The sequence below is a fragment of the Myotis daubentonii genome, chromosome 9, assembly GCF_963259705.1.
Source record: "Myotis daubentonii chromosome 9, mMyoDau2.1, whole genome shotgun sequence".
NCBI classification, from domain to species: Eukaryota; Metazoa; Chordata; class Mammalia; order Chiroptera; family Vespertilionidae; genus Myotis; species Myotis daubentonii.
In genome coordinates this window covers 45,978,736-45,997,576 of record NC_081848.1, presented here as the reverse complement: position 1 = coordinate 45,997,576, position 18,841 = coordinate 45,978,736, and the positions used below count along the sequence as shown (strand labels likewise).

The 18,841-nt window shown below is 43.9% G+C and overlaps 1 protein-coding gene and 1 pseudogene across 1 annotated transcript; both read left to right on the top strand.

Moving 5' to 3' along the window:
- The first annotated feature begins 2,449 nt into the window (after positions 1-2,449).
- Positions 2,450-5,430, top strand: LOC132241672 (TBC1 domain family member 12-like; annotated as a pseudogene).
- A 2,749-nt stretch (positions 5,431-8,179) lies between these two features.
- On the top strand, positions 8,180-11,039 carry LOC132240903 (ATPase family gene 2 protein homolog A-like). The gene is given in 3 exon segments (XM_059708743.1): positions 8,180-8,594; positions 8,596-9,699; positions 9,701-11,039. Coding segments are annotated over 3 exon segments (2,505 nt in total). The 5' UTR covers positions 8,180-8,316; the 3' UTR covers positions 10,824-11,039.
- Positions 11,040-18,841: the final 7,802 nt, after the last annotated feature.

The window sequence follows — 18,841 nt, the reverse complement described above, 5'->3', positions numbered from 1 at the left end:
GAAAAAAAGTTGGACCTTCAATCTGAATATATGTATACTTATAAATTACATGCATGTCTACTATACTCACACATTGAACACATACAAAAACAGAAGGCTGTCCTGACCCCTGAGATGTGTGTATCCAGCTGTAGAGATGGCTAATATATCCAATGTCAATTCATAGATGATGATATGGTAATGGCTTGCTGGGAGAATGCAGAGATGCTGGCATAGCTCAGACCACCTGCATCTTCACACATTACCAGAGGATGTGCTCTCTTGAGTCTCTATGACTTACTTGACCATGTGGGGTCCTCCTTGAAGAAAATATGACTTCCTCCTACCTATTGTCTAAACACCAGCATGAAGCTTCCTATGGCTTTAATTTAAATACGCATATATAACCCCACATGGCAATGCTTGAGCACTATCTCACTCTTCTCTGTGAGAGAATATGAGGGTCTTATGTGTATTTCCCCCTGAATTATGCTTTTGAAGTATAGACAGCCTTTTAAGAGCAGCCAAATGACTAGGACAATGTCTGTTAAGAAGTCCCAGGCCAACTCAAACAGAACAGGAAAATCAAGAGGCTTCTGAATGAGACTGCTACCATAAAGCTTCTAGAAAGTTCCTGTGTTAGGTTGCTTGAAAGGTCACCAAACTGGGCTGCCTCAAAAGTCTCTTTGACACTGTTGTCTGAAAACAGCTAGGCGTGTGTGGCTGATGCAAAAACTCAAGGCACATGCGGATCAGCCATTAAAGGATGGTTTAGTTTTATTCAGGCATTTAAAGAAAAATTTCAAAAGTAGGTAAAATCATGAGTCATATGCAGATATAACAACTTTATGTTAAAAATTTTATTTAATTCATGAGGAAACTAGTGAAGTGTTACAACTAGGTCAAAGGAGATTCCTAAGAACAGACACAGGTATAGGTCAGGAATATTGTAATTAATGTGGAAATAGAGCCAAAATTCTTTTGCTTTTGGTTGTTTCCCCCTGAACAGAATTTGTTTGCATGTCTATGGGCAGGAATTATTTAGCAATGCTCTTAGTTACCTACAACTTACAGAATCAGACAACCCAGGTGTGCTTTAGAGTGACAGCACATAATTTTCCATTTAAGAACATTTTTTCCCCTTTCCTGTCAGCATTAGAAATAGAAAAATAATGTTTCCTCACTTTTGGTAAAAAAGAATCTAAAAAATGAGCCTTGGCTGGTGTGGCTTGGTTGGGCACCATTCTGTGTCCTGTGCACTGAAAGGTTGCTGGTTCAATTCCTGGTCAGGGCACATGCCCAGGCTGTAGGCTCAGCAGTTTCCATTCACACTGATGTTTCGCTCTCCCTCTCCCTTCCTCTTTCTCTCCAAATCAATTTTCAAAATTGTAAAATAAAATATCAAAAATAATTCATATTTTATAATGTGTATTTCATTTTTAAAAAAATATTTATTGGGGAGATGTTGGTTAATAAAATTACATAGGTTTCAAGTGTACAATTCTATAATATATCTAATTAGTACTTATGTGTAATGGTCTACGCTGGATGATATGAGCACTGCAAATGTGAGCCAAGTTTGATTCCTGACCTCCAGAAGCTTTTAATGTAGTAGGAGAGATGAGACATACGTATATTGTAATGCGGTCGGCATGTCCATGGGTGGACGGCCCTTAACATAGGTTGAAGTGTGGAGAAAGGAATAGCCATCCCCTGGGTGTGCAAATACTGCTTGTATGTAAAAACTTGAGCAGGCTTTTCAGATGTGCTTGGGATTTTGGGTACCTGCTCTCATGTTCTGGCCCTGTGTTCTCTCTCTCTCTCCCCCGTCCTGAGGTGTGGTCAGAGTTCTCTTGGTCTCAGATTACAATGTCCCCTGAGAAGCTGAGCAGATGGCTGCAGCCGCAGTGGCGGGAGTGACCCCTGTATTCTACTCTTTGGCCAGTGACAAATCTGGCTGCTACAGGGTGCCAGCAGCTGTGGTTTGGCTTCACTGCGGTGTGGTCTGCATGCCCTGGTCCCCCATCCACGAAGATTTCTGGTGCCGTGGCAATATCACCTGTCCTGGCTTGATTGATTGTTTTGGAAAAAGTTTTAGCAGTCCTGCAGTGGGAATTTGGTACTCCTTTTCTTCATCTTCCTAGCTCTCTTCTTACTCATGGAATTCTTCATGGCTCAGATTCATAAACAGATCAAGGTCAAAGTCAGTGGAGTCAGTGGCAGCTGAAGTGGAGGAAGGCTCCACGGTGGGAATCCAGGAGTATGTCCCCTCCCCGAAGTCCATCTTGAACTTCCACCAGGAAGAGGTGCTTTTGCTTTTGTACCTCCTGTATTTCCTCCTGCCGGTTGGCACACAGTGCTTGTTTTTGGTTCTTCTCATGTACCAACACCTGCCACTGGTGAGCCAAGCCATTATCCACTGCAGAACTGATAGCTCCCTGGACCCTACCTCTGCCTGATCTGGGGGGCCATGGAGAAGCGCATGTCCATCTACACCCCCATCACCTTGTCCTCCATGACCATCCTCTTCTGCTCGGGTATCTTCATGCATTGTATCCATCACTACCTATCGAAGGGGCTTTCAGTGTTAAGTTTGGGCTTGAATGATATTTGGAAGTTCTCATTGAGAGTCTTTCCTCCTTCACATTAGGAGGTTTGTGTTCCTCTAAATATTGTGCCTTGGGCAGGGCCTCCTCTTGCTAACCTTCTTTGCTTTCCTCCTTCATAAAATAAACATTTGTTGTTCTTGCTTTCTTTGTGTTGTCTTTGTTCTTGTTGTCTAACTGTGGGATAGATGGTATGCACTTGATAACATTGCATTGTTCTTTCACATATGCATTTGTTTCTCACCAGAAGCCTGTGACATTGAACTTGCTACTTCACTCTCCCAGTACCTTCGAATCTGCGAGAGTTTCCATTGTCTTGCAACAATGAGCTTTCAAGGTTCCACACATTCTGCATGGGATTAGGAAAAAAGTTCTTTTGGCCAACCGGGTTTGATTTTGTTTTACAGGATCCTGTTCAAAATGGGATGGCTACATCAGCCACCCCTGGGACCAAGAAATGTGATATCCCTTTGTTGATAACAGCCCTGAAGCAAGCAGGCTATCTGGTCACTGATAAACTCTATGTCGTCTAGGTGAAGAGCTGCTTGTAACTCCCTGATCTCAAAGTTAGGCAGGCAGAAAGAGCGAGCAGAAGTGCACAATGGCCAGGACTTCCAGCTGGGCCGCCTTCCTCCAGGTACTTCTCCTCCAGGCTGGCCAGGACTGGACTCCTGTGGGGCGCCACAGCGCCTCAGCTCTTCATGCAGGGCTGTGGTTGGTTGTTTCTTCTGCTGCTGCCGCTAGGCATGTGCACTGGCCAGTGGCTCGGGCCAGAGTCACTGAGGCAGGTGTTGCTACCTCACCTCTTCTGTGACTGTGGCCACTCCAAGTCCTGCACAATGTCATCATCTCACTGCCAGCGAAAGATTGAAGATGATTCTTGATCATGAAATGATTCTGGCCTCATTAGATTTGGCCTGCAGCAAGAATGTTAATTTAGCATAAAAGCCTTCTTTAAGTTTGCTTTGCTAGAGGCTTCCATAGGAATCTCAGGATGGGCTTCTAAAGTCTATTACTCGCTGTCTTGAGGCTAAGAACCATGTCCAAGAAACTCTATCCACTGGATTTCATCTGCAATGCCCCCGCAAGTTAGGTGACTTCCTCTTTTCTCAAAGTTCTCTACACATCTCTAGGCTCATGGCCTGCCATGGGAGTGACCTCTTTAAGGCTGGACCCTGAAAGCCAGGCACCAGGAGAGCTTTCTCAGCATTGTCTCCATAAAGTCAACATTAATTCCATAAAGGTGACAGCTTCTCCAGGTTGGCAGAGAGCCTCCTCTCTTGCCTCTGTGGTCATGTCCACGTGGAGGGAGCTGGCAACGCGGTTGCTGCTGGCATGGGCAGCCTGTTCTCCTCAAGGCAGCTGCCTGGTGGTAGTGTATTTGGAGCAGCTGGGCGGCAGGGGGTATGATTCCCCTCTCCCAACTTCTGGAGAGCCCCTTCACTTGCCCCTGGTTGTCTGAAACCGTTCCCAAAAAGGACAGAAGGAGCTCAGATCAGTAGTCCATAGTGCTTCTGGTTGGAAATTATTTGGTCAAGTCCCTTCTGGAGAGAATCTTTAGAAAGCTTCCCAAAATAATGCAGCAGGAATATGAAACAGAACAGGGAGGGCCTGTAATCACTGCTTCAGTCTTCAAGACATAACAATTTTGAATTTGAGCCTCTTTCTACTACCATTCCGATTCCTGAATACAGGCCATCATATGATTGCTTTTATGTACTGTTGAAGAAATCTTTGCCAAATCCAAGGAAAGCTTCCTGCCAAATCGGTGGAAGAAGCTTTACTTCACAGACAAGAACATTAGACCGTTGAGCTGAGTCTCAAAATTGAGTAATTAAAGCAGTACATTAAAAAAGAAAAGAAAAACATGCAAGCAGGAAGAAAATATTGCAAATACAATGGTAATTTGGAGCAGTGAAATGCTGCCCAATTGGGAAATAATACATCGTAGGAGGAAGGCTGGAGAATTGAGGTGCAGAGGTTGCCCTCTAGTGTTCATGATGAAGTTTGGAGCCTTGCTGTAGGAAGAGAACTAAATATCACTCCTGAACTTTATGAAGTATTTCTCTCCAAAGGAAAGAAATGGTGGAAAAGCTGCAGTAAAACACGGTCTCTTTAAACACATCATTATTTAAATGCAGGAGGTGTATCTGTTGATGATACAGATGCCAGTTTGGAATTGAGCTGGACATGTCCGATGCATCTCCCATCTCTCTACACCTTGCACAAGGGTGACCCATATTATGATGCTTTACACAGCACCTTGGGGGCCATAATCATGTTACAGGCCTGATGTTAATTATGTCCAAGGGATGTCCTTCAGGGAGGCAGGACACATTCTCAATTAGGAAGAGGTAGACGCCTTCATTGCATTTGGAAATCTCATGAATAAGTCATTCCAGGTGGCCTTTTTCTGTGTGGATTGCAGCAAGATGTTGAAATTTTTAGAATATTCGAAGCATTCTCTGAGGACAACCTCTTCAAACTATTTCTTCACTCAAGTCTTATGGCCTTGCACCAGACATATACTTGGTAGACTGGATCTTCACACACAGTATCTCAAATATAACTACTTGATCTGGCCTGTCTGGTCTGGGATGTATTTTGCAGAGATGGGGAGGAATTTTTATTGAGAAGTAGGTTTAGGAATTCCCAAAGTACATGAAGGCATTTCCCTGCAGATAGACTTGATTCATACAGGGCAGTTTCTAACTGAATTGGCAGAGGAAAGCTGTTCAGCTGTATCACAGCCACTCAGAGGAGCACCAGTAAATGGACTTAGGTCTTTGTGTTTATAGTGAAGGATATTTAAGAAGGAGACGAAAAACAGCACTGCTTTGAATAGCTAATCTTCATAACAAATTAATTTAAGTATAAAAAAGTATTTTTGATAACAGCATTTTTTCCCTATGTAAGCAACATGGAGGAAAGTTGGAAAAATCACCCAAAATCAAGAGATGAAAACAGCTGATTTTGAATTTTGTGATTGAAATAAAAAATGAATAATATTGACATTATTATTTTAAAATATTTTGTAGGGACAACCATTTTACAAAGGAAAAAGTGCAAGTGGCTAGTTCACACTTCATAATTTGGTGTGAACAGCTGAATTCAGTAACATTTTAAATTTTTTTTTTTTTTTTTTTAAAAACAGTGGTTGGTTGTACCCAAATATATAAGCATCATTCTTAAATATGACATTCCAGACAAGGCTTTAGTTGCACAAACAATTTTTCCACTTATATCTAGTAAAAAAGTAGGTTGATTTTTTTTTTTGTGGTTAGCCTCTGATATTTTATTTTTAAATTAAATCTTTATTGTTCAGATTATTACAGTTGTTCCTCTTTTTTCCCCCCATAGCTCCCCTCCACTCGGTTCCCACCCCACCCTCCACCCTCACCCCCCACCACTGTCCTCATCCATAGGTGCACGATTTTTGTCCAGTCTCTTCCTGCATCCCCCACCCCCCCCCCCCAAGAATAGTCAGTCCACTCCCTTTCTATGCCCCCGATTCTATTATAATCACCAGTTTATTCTGTTCATCAGATTATTTACTCACTTGATTTTTAGATTCACTTGTTGATAGATGTGTATTTGTTGTTCATAATTTGTATCTTTACCTTTTTCTTCTTCTTCCTCTTCTTAAAGGATACCTTTCAGCATTTCATATAATACTGGTTTGGTGGTGGTGAACTCCTTTAGCTTTTTCTGATCTGTGAAGCTCTTTATCTGACCTTCAATTCTGAATGATAGCTTTGCTGGATAAAGTAATCTTGGTTGTAGGTTCTTGGCATTCATCACTTTGAATATTTCTTGCCACTACCTTCTGGCCTGCAAAGTTTCTGTTGAGAAATCAGCTGACAGTCGTGTGGGTATTCCCTTGTAGGTAACTGACTGTCTTTCTCTTGCTGCTTTTAAGATTCTCTCTTTGTCTTTTGCTTTTGGCATTTTAATTATGATGTGTCTTGGTGTGGTTCCCTTTGGATTCCTTTTTTTGGGGGTTCTCTGCGCTTCCTGGACTTGTAAGTCTATTTCTTTCACCAGGTAGGGAAGTTTTGTGTCATTATTTCTTCAAATAGGTTTTCAGTATCTTGCTCTCTCTCTTCCTCTGGCACCCCTATAATTCGTATGTTGGTATGCTTGAAGCTGTCCCAGAGGCTCCTTACGCTATCTTCGTATTTTGTATTCTTTTTTCATTTTGCTTTTCTGGTTGGGTGTTTTTTGCTTCTTCGTATTTCAAATCGTTGACCTGATTCTTGCAATTCTCTAGTCTGCTGTTGGGAGTCTGTATAATATCCTTTATTTCAGTCAGTGTATGCTTAATTTCTAGTTGGTCCTTTTTCATAACCTCGAGGGTCTCACTACATTTATTGGCGGTCTCACCAGACTTTTTGAGTGTCTTACTAAATTTATCGGCGGTTTCTAGAAAATTCTTGAAAAACCTTAAAAGTGTGGTTTTGAACTCTATATCCAGTAGTTTGCTTTCCTCCATTTCTGTCATTTGTGTTGTTTCTTTGTCTCCGCATTTTTTATGCTTTCCTGTGTTGATAGAGTGGCTTTCTGTGCTAAGTGTCCTCAAGGGCCCAGTGGTTCAGCCTCCCCAATTACCTGAGGTGGACACTCTTGGTGCACCCCCTTGTGGGCTTTGTGCACAGTCTTGTTGTAGTTAAGCCTTGCTTGTTGTAAGTATCACTGAGAAGAATTGACCTCCAGGCTAACTGGCTGTGAGAATCAGCTGTGTCTGCAGTGGGAGAACTTCTGTGCTGGAAACACCCCTCCAGGGCAAGACTTGCTTCAGTGGGGCTTTGGTGCTCACTGAGTCTGCCCCCTGAGTGTGTCCTTTATGGATCCAAGGAGCTGCAATCTGAATGGTTCCACTCTGACCCCCGGGCACACTGGCTCCTGGATCTCTAAGGAGGTGCTAATCTAGCCTCTGCCTGAGGCTACCCAGCAGGAGCTCAGCTGTGAAGCAATGCAAGTTGCTGTGGGGCCTTGGGCCAGCTGCAAGTTTGTTAGGTAATTTTTAGGTTGCAAATGGCCAGGCCTTTCATATGCAAAAGTTGGCACACAGCTTGGGTGGGGCAGGGGTCCCAGGGGATCAACAGGGCGGAGCAAGCAGCTATGGCTACCCTCAGAGGTCCCACTTCTCAGTGTCCCGGCAATTGCTGCAAGCACCTCCGAGAGAAAGCTGCCCTCGAGTTCCAACCGATGCCAGACAGTCCAGTTTCTCCCGTATGAGTCTGGGTCCCCAAAGACTCACCCGGAACTGGAGCTCAGAGCTTGTGACTCCCTACCAATTGAAAAAGACAACCGTGTCCTCAGCCATCAGCCCTCTCCACGTGCGCCTCCGTACCTCTGTACTTTACTTCCGCACTGCGGCTCCTCTGAGTCTCGGTATGCTCTTCTCTTTCCTTCTAGTTGTAGAATTTCCACTCAGCCAGCCTTCCTGTGGTTCTGGATGATGTCTGTTCCGTCTTTTAGTTGTGTTCTTGAAGTGGTTGTGCTAAGCAGCAATCTCCAGTGTTTACCTATGCTGCCATCTTGGTTTTCCTAGCCTCTGATATTTTAGAGTGCAACTATTCTCTAGGTTGATTCTTATTGAATCTATGCAAATATATTGCCATTTAAAAGTAAAAATATTTGATAAAAGTTTCTGAATTTGGGAGAGTGAGTTAGGCAGGGAGAATAAGATATCACTTAAAGGCTTCAGCTTCCAGGCTGCCTGTGGAGCATGTCTTCGAAGAACAGAAAACCATCCAAGCGGAGCTCCGACCGGGGTTCGCCCCCGCCCTCCACGGCTCACTTTCTGGCAGGGGCTTCGGCTGCTTGTCCCGAAGCTGGCTTCGCGGCGGCAACTGGGACCCTGGTGGTGATCAACCTAGAAAAGGATGACAAAGTTCCTAAAAAGTTCCAGAATTCCCTTGTTCAACTCGGACTTGGCACTATGAAGTCTGCAAATATAATTATTGGTGGAAGAGTGCTGCTTACCAGTTTACATGGAAAACAAGAGTGACAAAAATGTGGATATTAATGAAGAACAATTGGCTGATTGTCTTCTGAGAAAACTAGATGGCAAGATTGTTTTACCAGGCAACTTTCTATACATTACATTCTATCTACGACCATGCATGTTGCAAGTGTTGCGAGTGAAAGGTGCAGATGGCATGATACTGAGAAGGCTTCAGAGCGACTCTGATACTGATGCTCAGGGAATGTCCTCAAAACGGTCCAGCATAGGAGCCAGTATCCTTGATATGTCCTTACAGTTAAGCCAGTTGGATCTGGAAGAGCCTCGGGTCCCACCATCAAGCAGTACTCCCTGCAAACCAGTAGATGACAGAAAGATAAATAAAACTGGTGACAGTTTGTCAAATGTCACACAGAGTCCTGGTGGCAGCAGTGGGCTTGGGCCAGAGGAAGTTACAGGTCTTGAATGTAGCTTTGCGTCTGCCAGAGGAGGAAATGAGCACCTTATCAATGAAGAGAGATTCCTAAAGCCAGCCAATCTGGGAGCAAAGTGCAACACTGATACTTTCTACTTCACTTCTTCAACAACGAGAGTCAATTTTACAAGTATTGGTACAAATTCAAAAGAGCAAGACAACCAGTTCAAAGTAACTTACGACATGATAGGAGGCTGAAATGGTCAGCTGAAAGCAATTAGAGAAATAATTGAACATCCTCTCAAGCAGCTTGAACTATCCAAGAGTTACGGAATTCCTCCCTCTAGAGGAGTGTTACTGTATGGCCCTCCAGGTACTGGAAAGACAATGATTGCCAGGGCTATTGCTAATGAAGTTGGAGCCTATGTCTCTGTAATAAATGGTCCTGAAATTATAAGCAAATTCTTTGGGGAAACTGAAGCAAGGTTACATCAGATATTTGCTGAAGCCACTCTGCGGCGTCCATCCATTATTTTTATTGATGAGCTGGATGCATTTTGCCCCAAAAGAGAAGGGGCTCAGAATGAAGTGGAAAAAAGAGTTGTAGCTTCACTGCTAACACTGATGGATGGTATTGGTTCAGTGGGAAGTGAAGGACAGGTATTAGTTATTGGGGCCACAAATCCTCCTCATGCTTTGGATGCTGCACTCTGCCGATCTGGACGATTTGGTAGAGATTGAGATTGGAGTTCCTAATTCTCAGGACTGGCTAGATATACTTCGGAAACTGCTTCGAAAGGCACTGCATGTACTCACTGAAGCCGAGCTGCTACAGTTAGCAAACAATGCACATGGATACGTTGGAGCCGACTTGAAAGCCTCGTGTAATGAATCAGGTCTCAATGCCTTCCGGAGAGACCTGAAGAAACAGCCTAACCTCGCTGACAGCAAAGTGGCTGCGTTGGTGAAGATTCCTCTGAGTGATTTCTTGCAGGGAATGAATGACGTCAGGCCCAGTGCCACGAGGGAGGTTGCAGTTGATGTCCCAAGTGTATCCTGGTCAGATATAGGAGGACTGGAAAATATCAAACTGAAATTGAAACAGGCTGTGGAATGGCCCTTGAAATATCCGGAGTCTTTCACCCAAATGGGTATGCAGTCACCTAAAGGAGATCTTCTGTATGGGCCACCTGGTTGCTCTAAAACGATGATTGCAAAGGCTTTGGCCTATGAAAGTGGGCTGAATTTTCTAGCAATAAAGGGGCCTGAATTAATGAATAAATATGTCGGTGAATCTGAAAGAGCTGTTAGAGAGATCTTCCGCAAAGCGAGAGCGGTGGCTCCTTCCATTATTTTCTTTGATGAACTGGATGCCTTAGCAGTTAAAAGGGGCAGTTCTTCAGGTGCTGGGAATGTAGCTGACCGTGTTTTGGCTCAGCTCCTTACGGAAATGGATGGCATTGAACAGTTAAAGGATGGGACTGTTTTGGCAGCTACTAACCGCCCAGATAGGATAGACAAGGCTTTGATGCGTCCTGGAAGAATCGATAGAATCATCTATGTGCCTTTACCAGATGCAGCAACAAGGAAGGAAATATTTAACCTGCAGTTTCACTCGGTGCCAATCAGTCAGGATGTTGATCTGTATGAACTCATCTTCCAAACGGACACACATTCTGGAGCAGAGGTCATTGCCATCTGTGAAGAGGCCACCCTTCTGGTGCTAGGAGAAGACATTGAAGCCAAATGCATCAGGAAAAAACATTTCACTCAAGCCTTGAGCACTGTGACACCCAGGATTCCCGAGTCACTGAGACGTTTCTATGAAGATTATCAAGACAAGAATGGGCCCTAACCGGTTTGGCTCAGTGGATAGAGCGTCAGCCTGTGGACTGAAGGGTCCCAGGTTCGATTCCAGTCAAGGGCATGTACCTTGGTTGCAGGCACATCCCCAGTAGGAGGTGTGCAGGAGGCAGCTGATCGATGTTTCTCTCCCATCGATGTTTCTAACTCTCTATCCCTCTCCCTTACTCTCTGTAAAAAATCAATAAAATATATTAAAAAAAAAAGATATCACTTAAAAATTTTCCATTTCAGTGCACAAAACCAGAATCTAATAAATTGTTGTTATAGATAACCTAATAAGAGAAAGGGCTTCCTTATATGTCCAGGAAATAGAAAATTAAAACAACATCAACAATATTCCAAATAGCCACAATCATCTCATGAGTTCATTCAGTCCTTTGTAATCAATTCTTGTTCTGCTGGACCTCGGATTAGCAGAATCATGAACATGAACTCATTGGTGTCTTGACTCAAAAGTGTTTTGGAAATATACTTTTTCAGTGGACTCTGCCCACTGAAAGTTGTTTAAGCGACATCAGAAACCTGTACCAAGATCTAGTCTTCGAAGTGTCAATAGTTTGAAGGACCAGGTACAGTCTTTTTCCATGGGCTCTGAGACTATGCTTCTTTGTGAAGATGTGAATTCTGGCTTGTAGCTGAATGCAGAGCCTTCAAGGGAACATTGAGTAATACGAAAACTATCTGTAGGTGCTAAAGACTTAAAATAACTGGTAATAACTGAAGAGGGTTCATAACAAGAATGATACAACTGACAAGAAAAGTTGGTGGTTTCTGTGTAATGTAAAGGAAAGCTAACACAAATCAGTCTTTAGACACAATGTCAGTACGGATAATGATTAAGGATATTTTCAAAGATGGTGAATATTACATCTGGTTTATAATAATAAATGAACATACTTTTTACAGAGAAAAATTAAGATATATAAAATTCCTACTATATATCCTATATAATAAAGAGCTAATATGCAAATAGTCATCATGCCCTCACACCATCACATCCTAACAGCTCAGACACTCAACACCTGGGAGAGAGGAATGGGGACCAGCCAGGCACAAATGAGCTTGCAAGAGAGGAATGGGGACCAGCCAGGCTGTGGCCCCAGGAGAGGGACAAGCCACCCGCCCTGCAGTCCTGGGTGCCAGTGCCTGCGGCTATGGCCTTGGAGAGGGACAAGACACCCACCCCGTGGTCCTGGGCGTCTGCAGCCGGCCTGAGCAAAGCTGGCTCAGGTCCCGGGTGCCTGTGACCAGCTGGAGGAGGGAATCCTGGGTCCTGGGTGTGCGGTGAGGCAGAGGTGTTTAGGGGTGATCAGGCCAGCAGGGGAGCAGTTAGGGGTTATCAGGAAGGCAGGCAGAGGTGGTTAGAGGCAATCAGGCAGCCAGGCAGGTTAGCAGGTAGGAGCCAGTGGTTCCAGATTGCAAGAGGCAGTCGGACATCTCCGACAGGTCCCGGATTGGAGAGGGTGCAGGCAGGCTGAGGGACACCCCCTCCCATGCACGAATTTCACACACCGGGCCTCTAGTCTACAATAATAAAAAGATAATATGCTAATTAGACCAAACATCCTTCCATGCATCATTCTGGACGTCCTTCCTGATGATGCCGGGGCTGGAGCAAAGCAGCCCGGGTCCCCGATGCCTGCCAGTGGCGACCGGAGTGAAGCCTGGGTCCCAGGTGCTGGAGGAAAGCCAGTGCCGGCAGCCAGGGGAAGGAAGGCCTACTCTTGTAGAAATTTTCATGCATCGGGCCTCTAATATATATATACTTCAGGGAGGCAAAAATGAAAAGTTGTCAGGAGATTTGAACACTTAAGATAAGATCATGGGTTCCTAAGACACAGTAGTTGGCTCCATTTGAAAGTGACATTAGGACATCTAAAAATAAGCATGAACTGTAACGTGATTGTAAAGAACCTTAGCTCTTTCATAAGTGAGACTCTTTTGTTTGCTTTTTAAAAATAATCAAGAACATAATAAAGCTAACATAAAACATAGAAAATTATTCTGGTAAGAAAATTTTTGCAATCGAGAACAAACTTTTCATATTATAGGTGAAGACAAATAAACAGTAAGCCAAGGAAACTAGGCCATCAAAAATTGAGCAAACTTTGTTAAGATTTTGACACATTTCATAGTTTTCCCTCTGGTTTTTTAAACCACAGCAAATAAAAGTAGAACGGTGGCTTGTCAGGGTCTGGGGTGAGGGTAGGGGGATGGAGCTATTGTTTATAAAAGTCAGCTCCCCTGGCTCTGAGAGCACTCTTTCCAGAGAAGACTGCATTTCCTGGGCTGAGCTGAACCCCCCAAAATGCCTCCCCAGAGCAGAGTGGGACAGACCAGCACAGGGCAAAGCAGAGTGGGGTGGAGCAGAGCAGAGCTGACCAGTCAGGAGCTGAGCAGAGCTGTCTAGCTAGAGAGGCCTGGCCCCAGGGTGGCCTCATAGCTGTGCTGTTTTCACACCAGTGCCAGTGCCGTATCACAGCTGAGCTGTTTTGCACTGAATAAAGTTTTCTTCTTCACCACACCCCAAATTGGGGATTCTTGTTGGCGGTTTGAATTGGCACCAATGACCATCGGTTCACTGACAACATAAAACCCTGAGAATTGTTACTTTAGGAGAAAACATTTTTTTTTTTTCTTCTTGAAAAACAAGCATTTACACAATTGTATTTCTCTGTTGGTCCTTAATTTAGCCCCAACCACTAATATAAATTATAACTTTTAACTAAAGCAACTTCTATTTCACAGAGAAAACTGGGGCATGGGAAAAGTAGAGGATAATTGTGAACTCTGTCATATACCAGCTTTTCAGTTTTTTAATAGATTAGCAGGGCTAATAAATACATATAACACCTTTTCATAGTCACACACCTTCTAGCACAACTTATCAAAGTGGCAAAAGTGAACACTTTTTTTTTTTATTAACAGACTCAAAGAGTCTGCAGCGTATAAATATAAAATATATGCTTTCTGCAGTGTATAAATATAAAAGTCACAAACATAAAAGTGTGCTTAGTAATTAATGCTTCAGTATTCTATTTACTTAGAAATAACTTTGCTTAACTCAATTTTGATATCAGCTTAAGGTTTTAACTTATCTAAACCTCTTAGAAATTATCTGTAAGCTGACATACTACAAAATTAAATTACTGTTGAAATAAAGTTTTCAGAATAATGATTCATTAGTTAAACACAAATTTCCATTTTGCATATTCTTAAGCAGTAGGAGTAATGTTAACTTATTTAGTTAGTAAACCTATATACATTTAGAAAAAAACATATATACATAGAATATTGTTAAGAATTATACTTAACACAAATAAATCAGAGAAAATACAGCTGTTTTTATCAAACCAAATATTAAACTAGCTTCATTTTCCAGAGATATGCTTAAATTTGTGTACCTGAATTCTAAAATGTTAATTGGGTTTGTTTCTGTAAGAACATTTTATTAATGTAGCACATTTAAAGACGTAGAAGTTCAATTTTACTACTTCTGGGAATTTAGGAATAGTCACTTTTTTTAAACACTTACTTATCTCTATCAGCCAATCAGAGAAGAACTCCTTTAGCATGAGACTTTATAATCAAATTAATTAATACCCTATGGAGGTAGGTGGATGTTACACATTCACACAATGAAAGAGAAAGGCCTTTCTAAACTATAGACACATGGGCACACAGAGACAGTTTGTAGTTTCAGTCCTAAAATTTCATTTTAGTCATAGAATAAGAGTAAATACAGAAACATCAAATCTCCCCAGTCCTGGTATGAAAGACTTGTTTTCCTTCCCAATGGGCACAGGATTCCTAATTGATTTGGGTTCAAAATAGACAATAGGACTAACAATCCAGAATCTCCTCTAGCTCCCATCCACCAGATACTAGATTTCTATAGCCCATTTACAGAAGTCCAAATGGTCAGTCCATACAACCAACTTCTCAGTCATGGCTGCCGCCGATGAGTATTGGCTACAAATGAACCCAAACCCAAACCCAAACCCAAAACAAGACATATTAGTAGAGAGGAAAAAAGATACCAAGGGTATGAATGTACAGAGAAAAACCTTGTCAGAGCAGAACAAGACGACAGCCATCTGCAAGCCAAGGAGAGAGGCCACAGAAGAAAACAATCTTGTCAACACCTTGATCTTAGACTTCTAGTCTCCAGAACTGTGAGAAAATAAAATTTTGTTGTTTTAGTCAAAGGGAAAAAAAAGGATGAGTAGAGAGGAAAACTAAAATTCAAAAAATAGCAAAGATGCTTTGTCACTTGGATTCACCTCTGGGAGCCAAGAAGCAGTGAGCCTCCAGCCAGTGTGGCTCAGTGGTTGAGCACTGACCTATGAACCAGGAGGTCACAGTTTGATACCTGGCCAGGGCACATGCTCAGGTTGTGGGTTTGATCCCCAGTGTGGGGTGTGCAGGAGGCAGCTGATCAATGAATGATTCTCTCTCATCATTGATGTGTTTTTTTTTCTCTCTCTCCCTGAAATCAATAAAAATATACTTTAAAAAAAAGCAACAATAAGCCAAGATGAGGTGTGTCTAGGCTTAAGCAGCCTGTAGGAGGTGTACTCTGGTGACCAGGTTGACCAGGCTCTGTCAAATGAATCCATGGGCATCTTGGTGGAAGATCTCCAAAACTTTTTTTAAAATAAATCTTTATTGTTCAGATTATTACAGTTGTTCCCCCTTTTTCCTTCCATAGCTCCCCTCCACTCAGTTCCCACTCCACCCTCTGCCCTTACCCCCACACTGTCCTCATCCATAGGTGTATGCTTTTGGTCGCCGGGTCAATGTGTCCCGGTGCTTGGAAAGGTCTCTCACGACTTGTTCACGCTCTACTCAGAAAGGGTGCGGATATATTTTTAAAATAATGTATCCTCTTATGTTTAAAATGAGGATTTCGCTACCAAAACTGAGGAGAAAGCAACATTACAGCTGCTCTCGCCCCTCTTGCCCTTCGGGTGATAGTTGTGCGTGGGGCTGCGAGCTGGTTCGCGGGCCATCGACGAAGCCATCTGGGAGGCTCACGAGGTCCCGCCGGCTTCCCAGGGGCCGTCGCAGCCTCTCAGGGGCCGTCGGAGCCTCACAGGGGCCATCGCAGCCTCACAGGGGCCATCGCAGCCTCGCAGGGACCGTCGCAGCCTCACACAGCCTTGGATGGGCCGTCTCAGCCTCGCAGGGGCCGTCGCACCCTCACACAGCCTTGGATGGGCCGTCTCAGCCTCGCAGGGACCGTCGCAGCCTCACACAGCCTTGCATGGGCCATCTCAGCCTCGCAGGGACCGTCGCAGCCTCACGCAGCCTCACAGGGGGCACCACATCCCACATTGAGGGTGAAGGTGCGAGACAGAAGCTCCTCTCACTGTCTCTCCTGCTGCTCCCTTGCGTATCGCCGATGCTGGAAGTTTCTGAGAGCAGTCTGCAGGTGCTGGACATCATACTTTAACTGGTCAACACGAAGTTTGGCTTTCTGTCTTTTGTTGAGAGGCTCCTTGTTGGACAAAATCTCCAGGCATTCTAGCTGGCTGAATATCTGGTATGCTTGCTTGGATTTCGTTTTCTACTAAGTGCACAGACTGCTTGTCTGCCGTCTCCCAGCATCCCATGTGAGACTGGATCTGGTGGACCTGCTTGTGTGTTTGCTGGTACAGCGGTTCCATGTCACTGGCCCAGCCGGGTCGGCTCTGGCTTCCTCCAAACCTGAGTCTACTTCTTGAGTGTGTCCCTTATGGATGCGAGGAGTTGAAATCTGCAGTTTGTTGGGTTAGGCTGCAAAAGCGCAGGTGGTTCCTTTTGTGCCACTGGCACAGCTTGGGTGGGGATGTAAATTGAGTAGGGCGGGGTCTCAGAGAATCACCAGGGCGGAGCAAACAGCAAATGGTTGCCTTCAGCGTCTCTGCGACTCCTTGCCTCTCCACGACTCCGCGTCTCCGTGTCCCTGAGTGCCGTGCCCCCACAGCAACAATGATCCCTGTGAGCAGCTCCGCGAGAAAGCCACCCTCGCTCTCCGACCCGCTGTAAGACAGTCCAGCCTCTCCCCGTAGGGGTCTGGGACCTCAGAATCCCGCCCCAAACAAGTTCAGTGGATTCGAGAGCTTGTATCCCCTTCCGATTGACAAAAAACGCACATCCAGTTGCAGCCTGCCTGGCGCGCGCCTCCGTACCTGTTCTTGGTGCCTCTGCACCTCCTACTCAGTCTCAATGCGCTTCTTTCTTTCCTTCCAGTTGTAGAACTTCCAATGGGCCAGCTTTCCCATGGTTCTGGATGATAGCTGTTTTGTCTTAGAGTTGGTAGTTTCAATGTTGTTGTGGGAGGCAGCATGCACAGGTCTATACCTTATGCCGCCATCTTGGTTCTCCACCTCAAAAACTTTTAAAAGGCTATTTTCAAAAGGGGAAAAAAGCCTGATTCTCATACACATGTATTAACGATTTAATTTAACACATTAAAGAAGGAACTGATGAGTTGTTATACCAGTTGAAGGAGAATCCAAAGAACAGGTACCTTTATGGATCAGAAATATTGAAAGGCATGAGCAAATGGAGCCCAAACTTTTTTTGGGGGGGGGGGTGAGGTGGGGTGGGAGCAGAGATGTTTTGCATTGCTTTATCTACAACTTGGGAGTTGTAAAATAGCTCCAATAGACTCAGCAGATAATGGGAAGGATGTACTATAAACAATGCAGAGGGTTACTGAAGCTCAATTTTCCCCCCTACATAAGGTGATATTGATGCCACTCCCTATGCCAGAGAGATATGGTCCTACTGGACCTGCCTGTAATTCAGTGCCTCCCAGGCCCCAATTAGGGTGGGGATTACTCTAGGATTATGTTTATAACCCTTCCCCAAGCCCAACCACCCCACAGCTTTCATCCAATCAGACCACCTAACATCCACAATATCACCAGCCAGACCATATACAATGGAAAAACAACCAAAAACCTTCTCCCACGTTTCTGAAATCCTGATGTGAAAAGCTCAAACCTAAAACAACAACAACAACAATAAACACACACACACACACACACAACCCCCCCCCCACAAAACCCCCACACCAAACATTAAAAAACAACAACTTGAATTTGTTTAAAATCTCCCTGACGTTAGTTTCCAATGTAAAAAGAAAATACCCACAAAGCTAAAAGCATTTGTCTTAAACTGCTTTCAACAAGGAAAATAGCAGGCTTCCCTACTTCTCTATAAAAATTCTTTTTGACTCAGTATCATGGTGACTTGCCAAGTCTCATTTCTAAATGGTTAAAAAAGAAAAAAAAAAGGAACTCTTACAAAAATATACTATGGCAACAGACTGTTCATAAGGAAAAAAATGCAGTCAGTCCCTCATAAATCTAAAATAGTGTTTGAAAGGGGAGAGATACTTTCTTCTCCTCTGAGGGTTTTAAAATGAAACTTCATGGGTGCACAGTAGAGCTAAAAAGCACAACATGATGTCAAAATGGGCTCTCTCTGTCTCGGATGCAGCTGAGGCCCAGAAGCAGAGAGAAAATAGTAGGAGGCGCCCTAACCGGTTTGCATCAGTGGATAGAACCTTGGCTTGCGGACTGAGGGGTCCCAGGTTCGATTCTGGTCAAGGGCACGTACCTTGGTTGTGGGCACATCCCCAGTAGGGGGTGTGCAGGAAGCAGCTGATTGATGTTTCTCTCTCATCGATGTTTCTAATTCTCTACCCCTCTTCCTTCCTCTCTGTAAAAAATCAATAAAGTATATATTAAAAAAAAAATAGTAGGAGGCAAGTCCCCTTCCTGCAAGGTGGATTCTGAGACCACCTGTGAGGACCAGCTGAATCAAGTTTTGTGACCCTGAGAGGAACTCTCAGTCCTTACCCCATAAGATTTGGGGTTGAAGAACTTGAAAAGAGAGACTTTGGAAAAAATAGTGGAAGCATTGTGGCGTTTCCCCTCCCACCTCCTCTCCCTTAGGGAGGCTGAGCTCCTCCTCCCCTGAAATCTTTGGAGAAGGGGCTTTGAAAGATCAGTT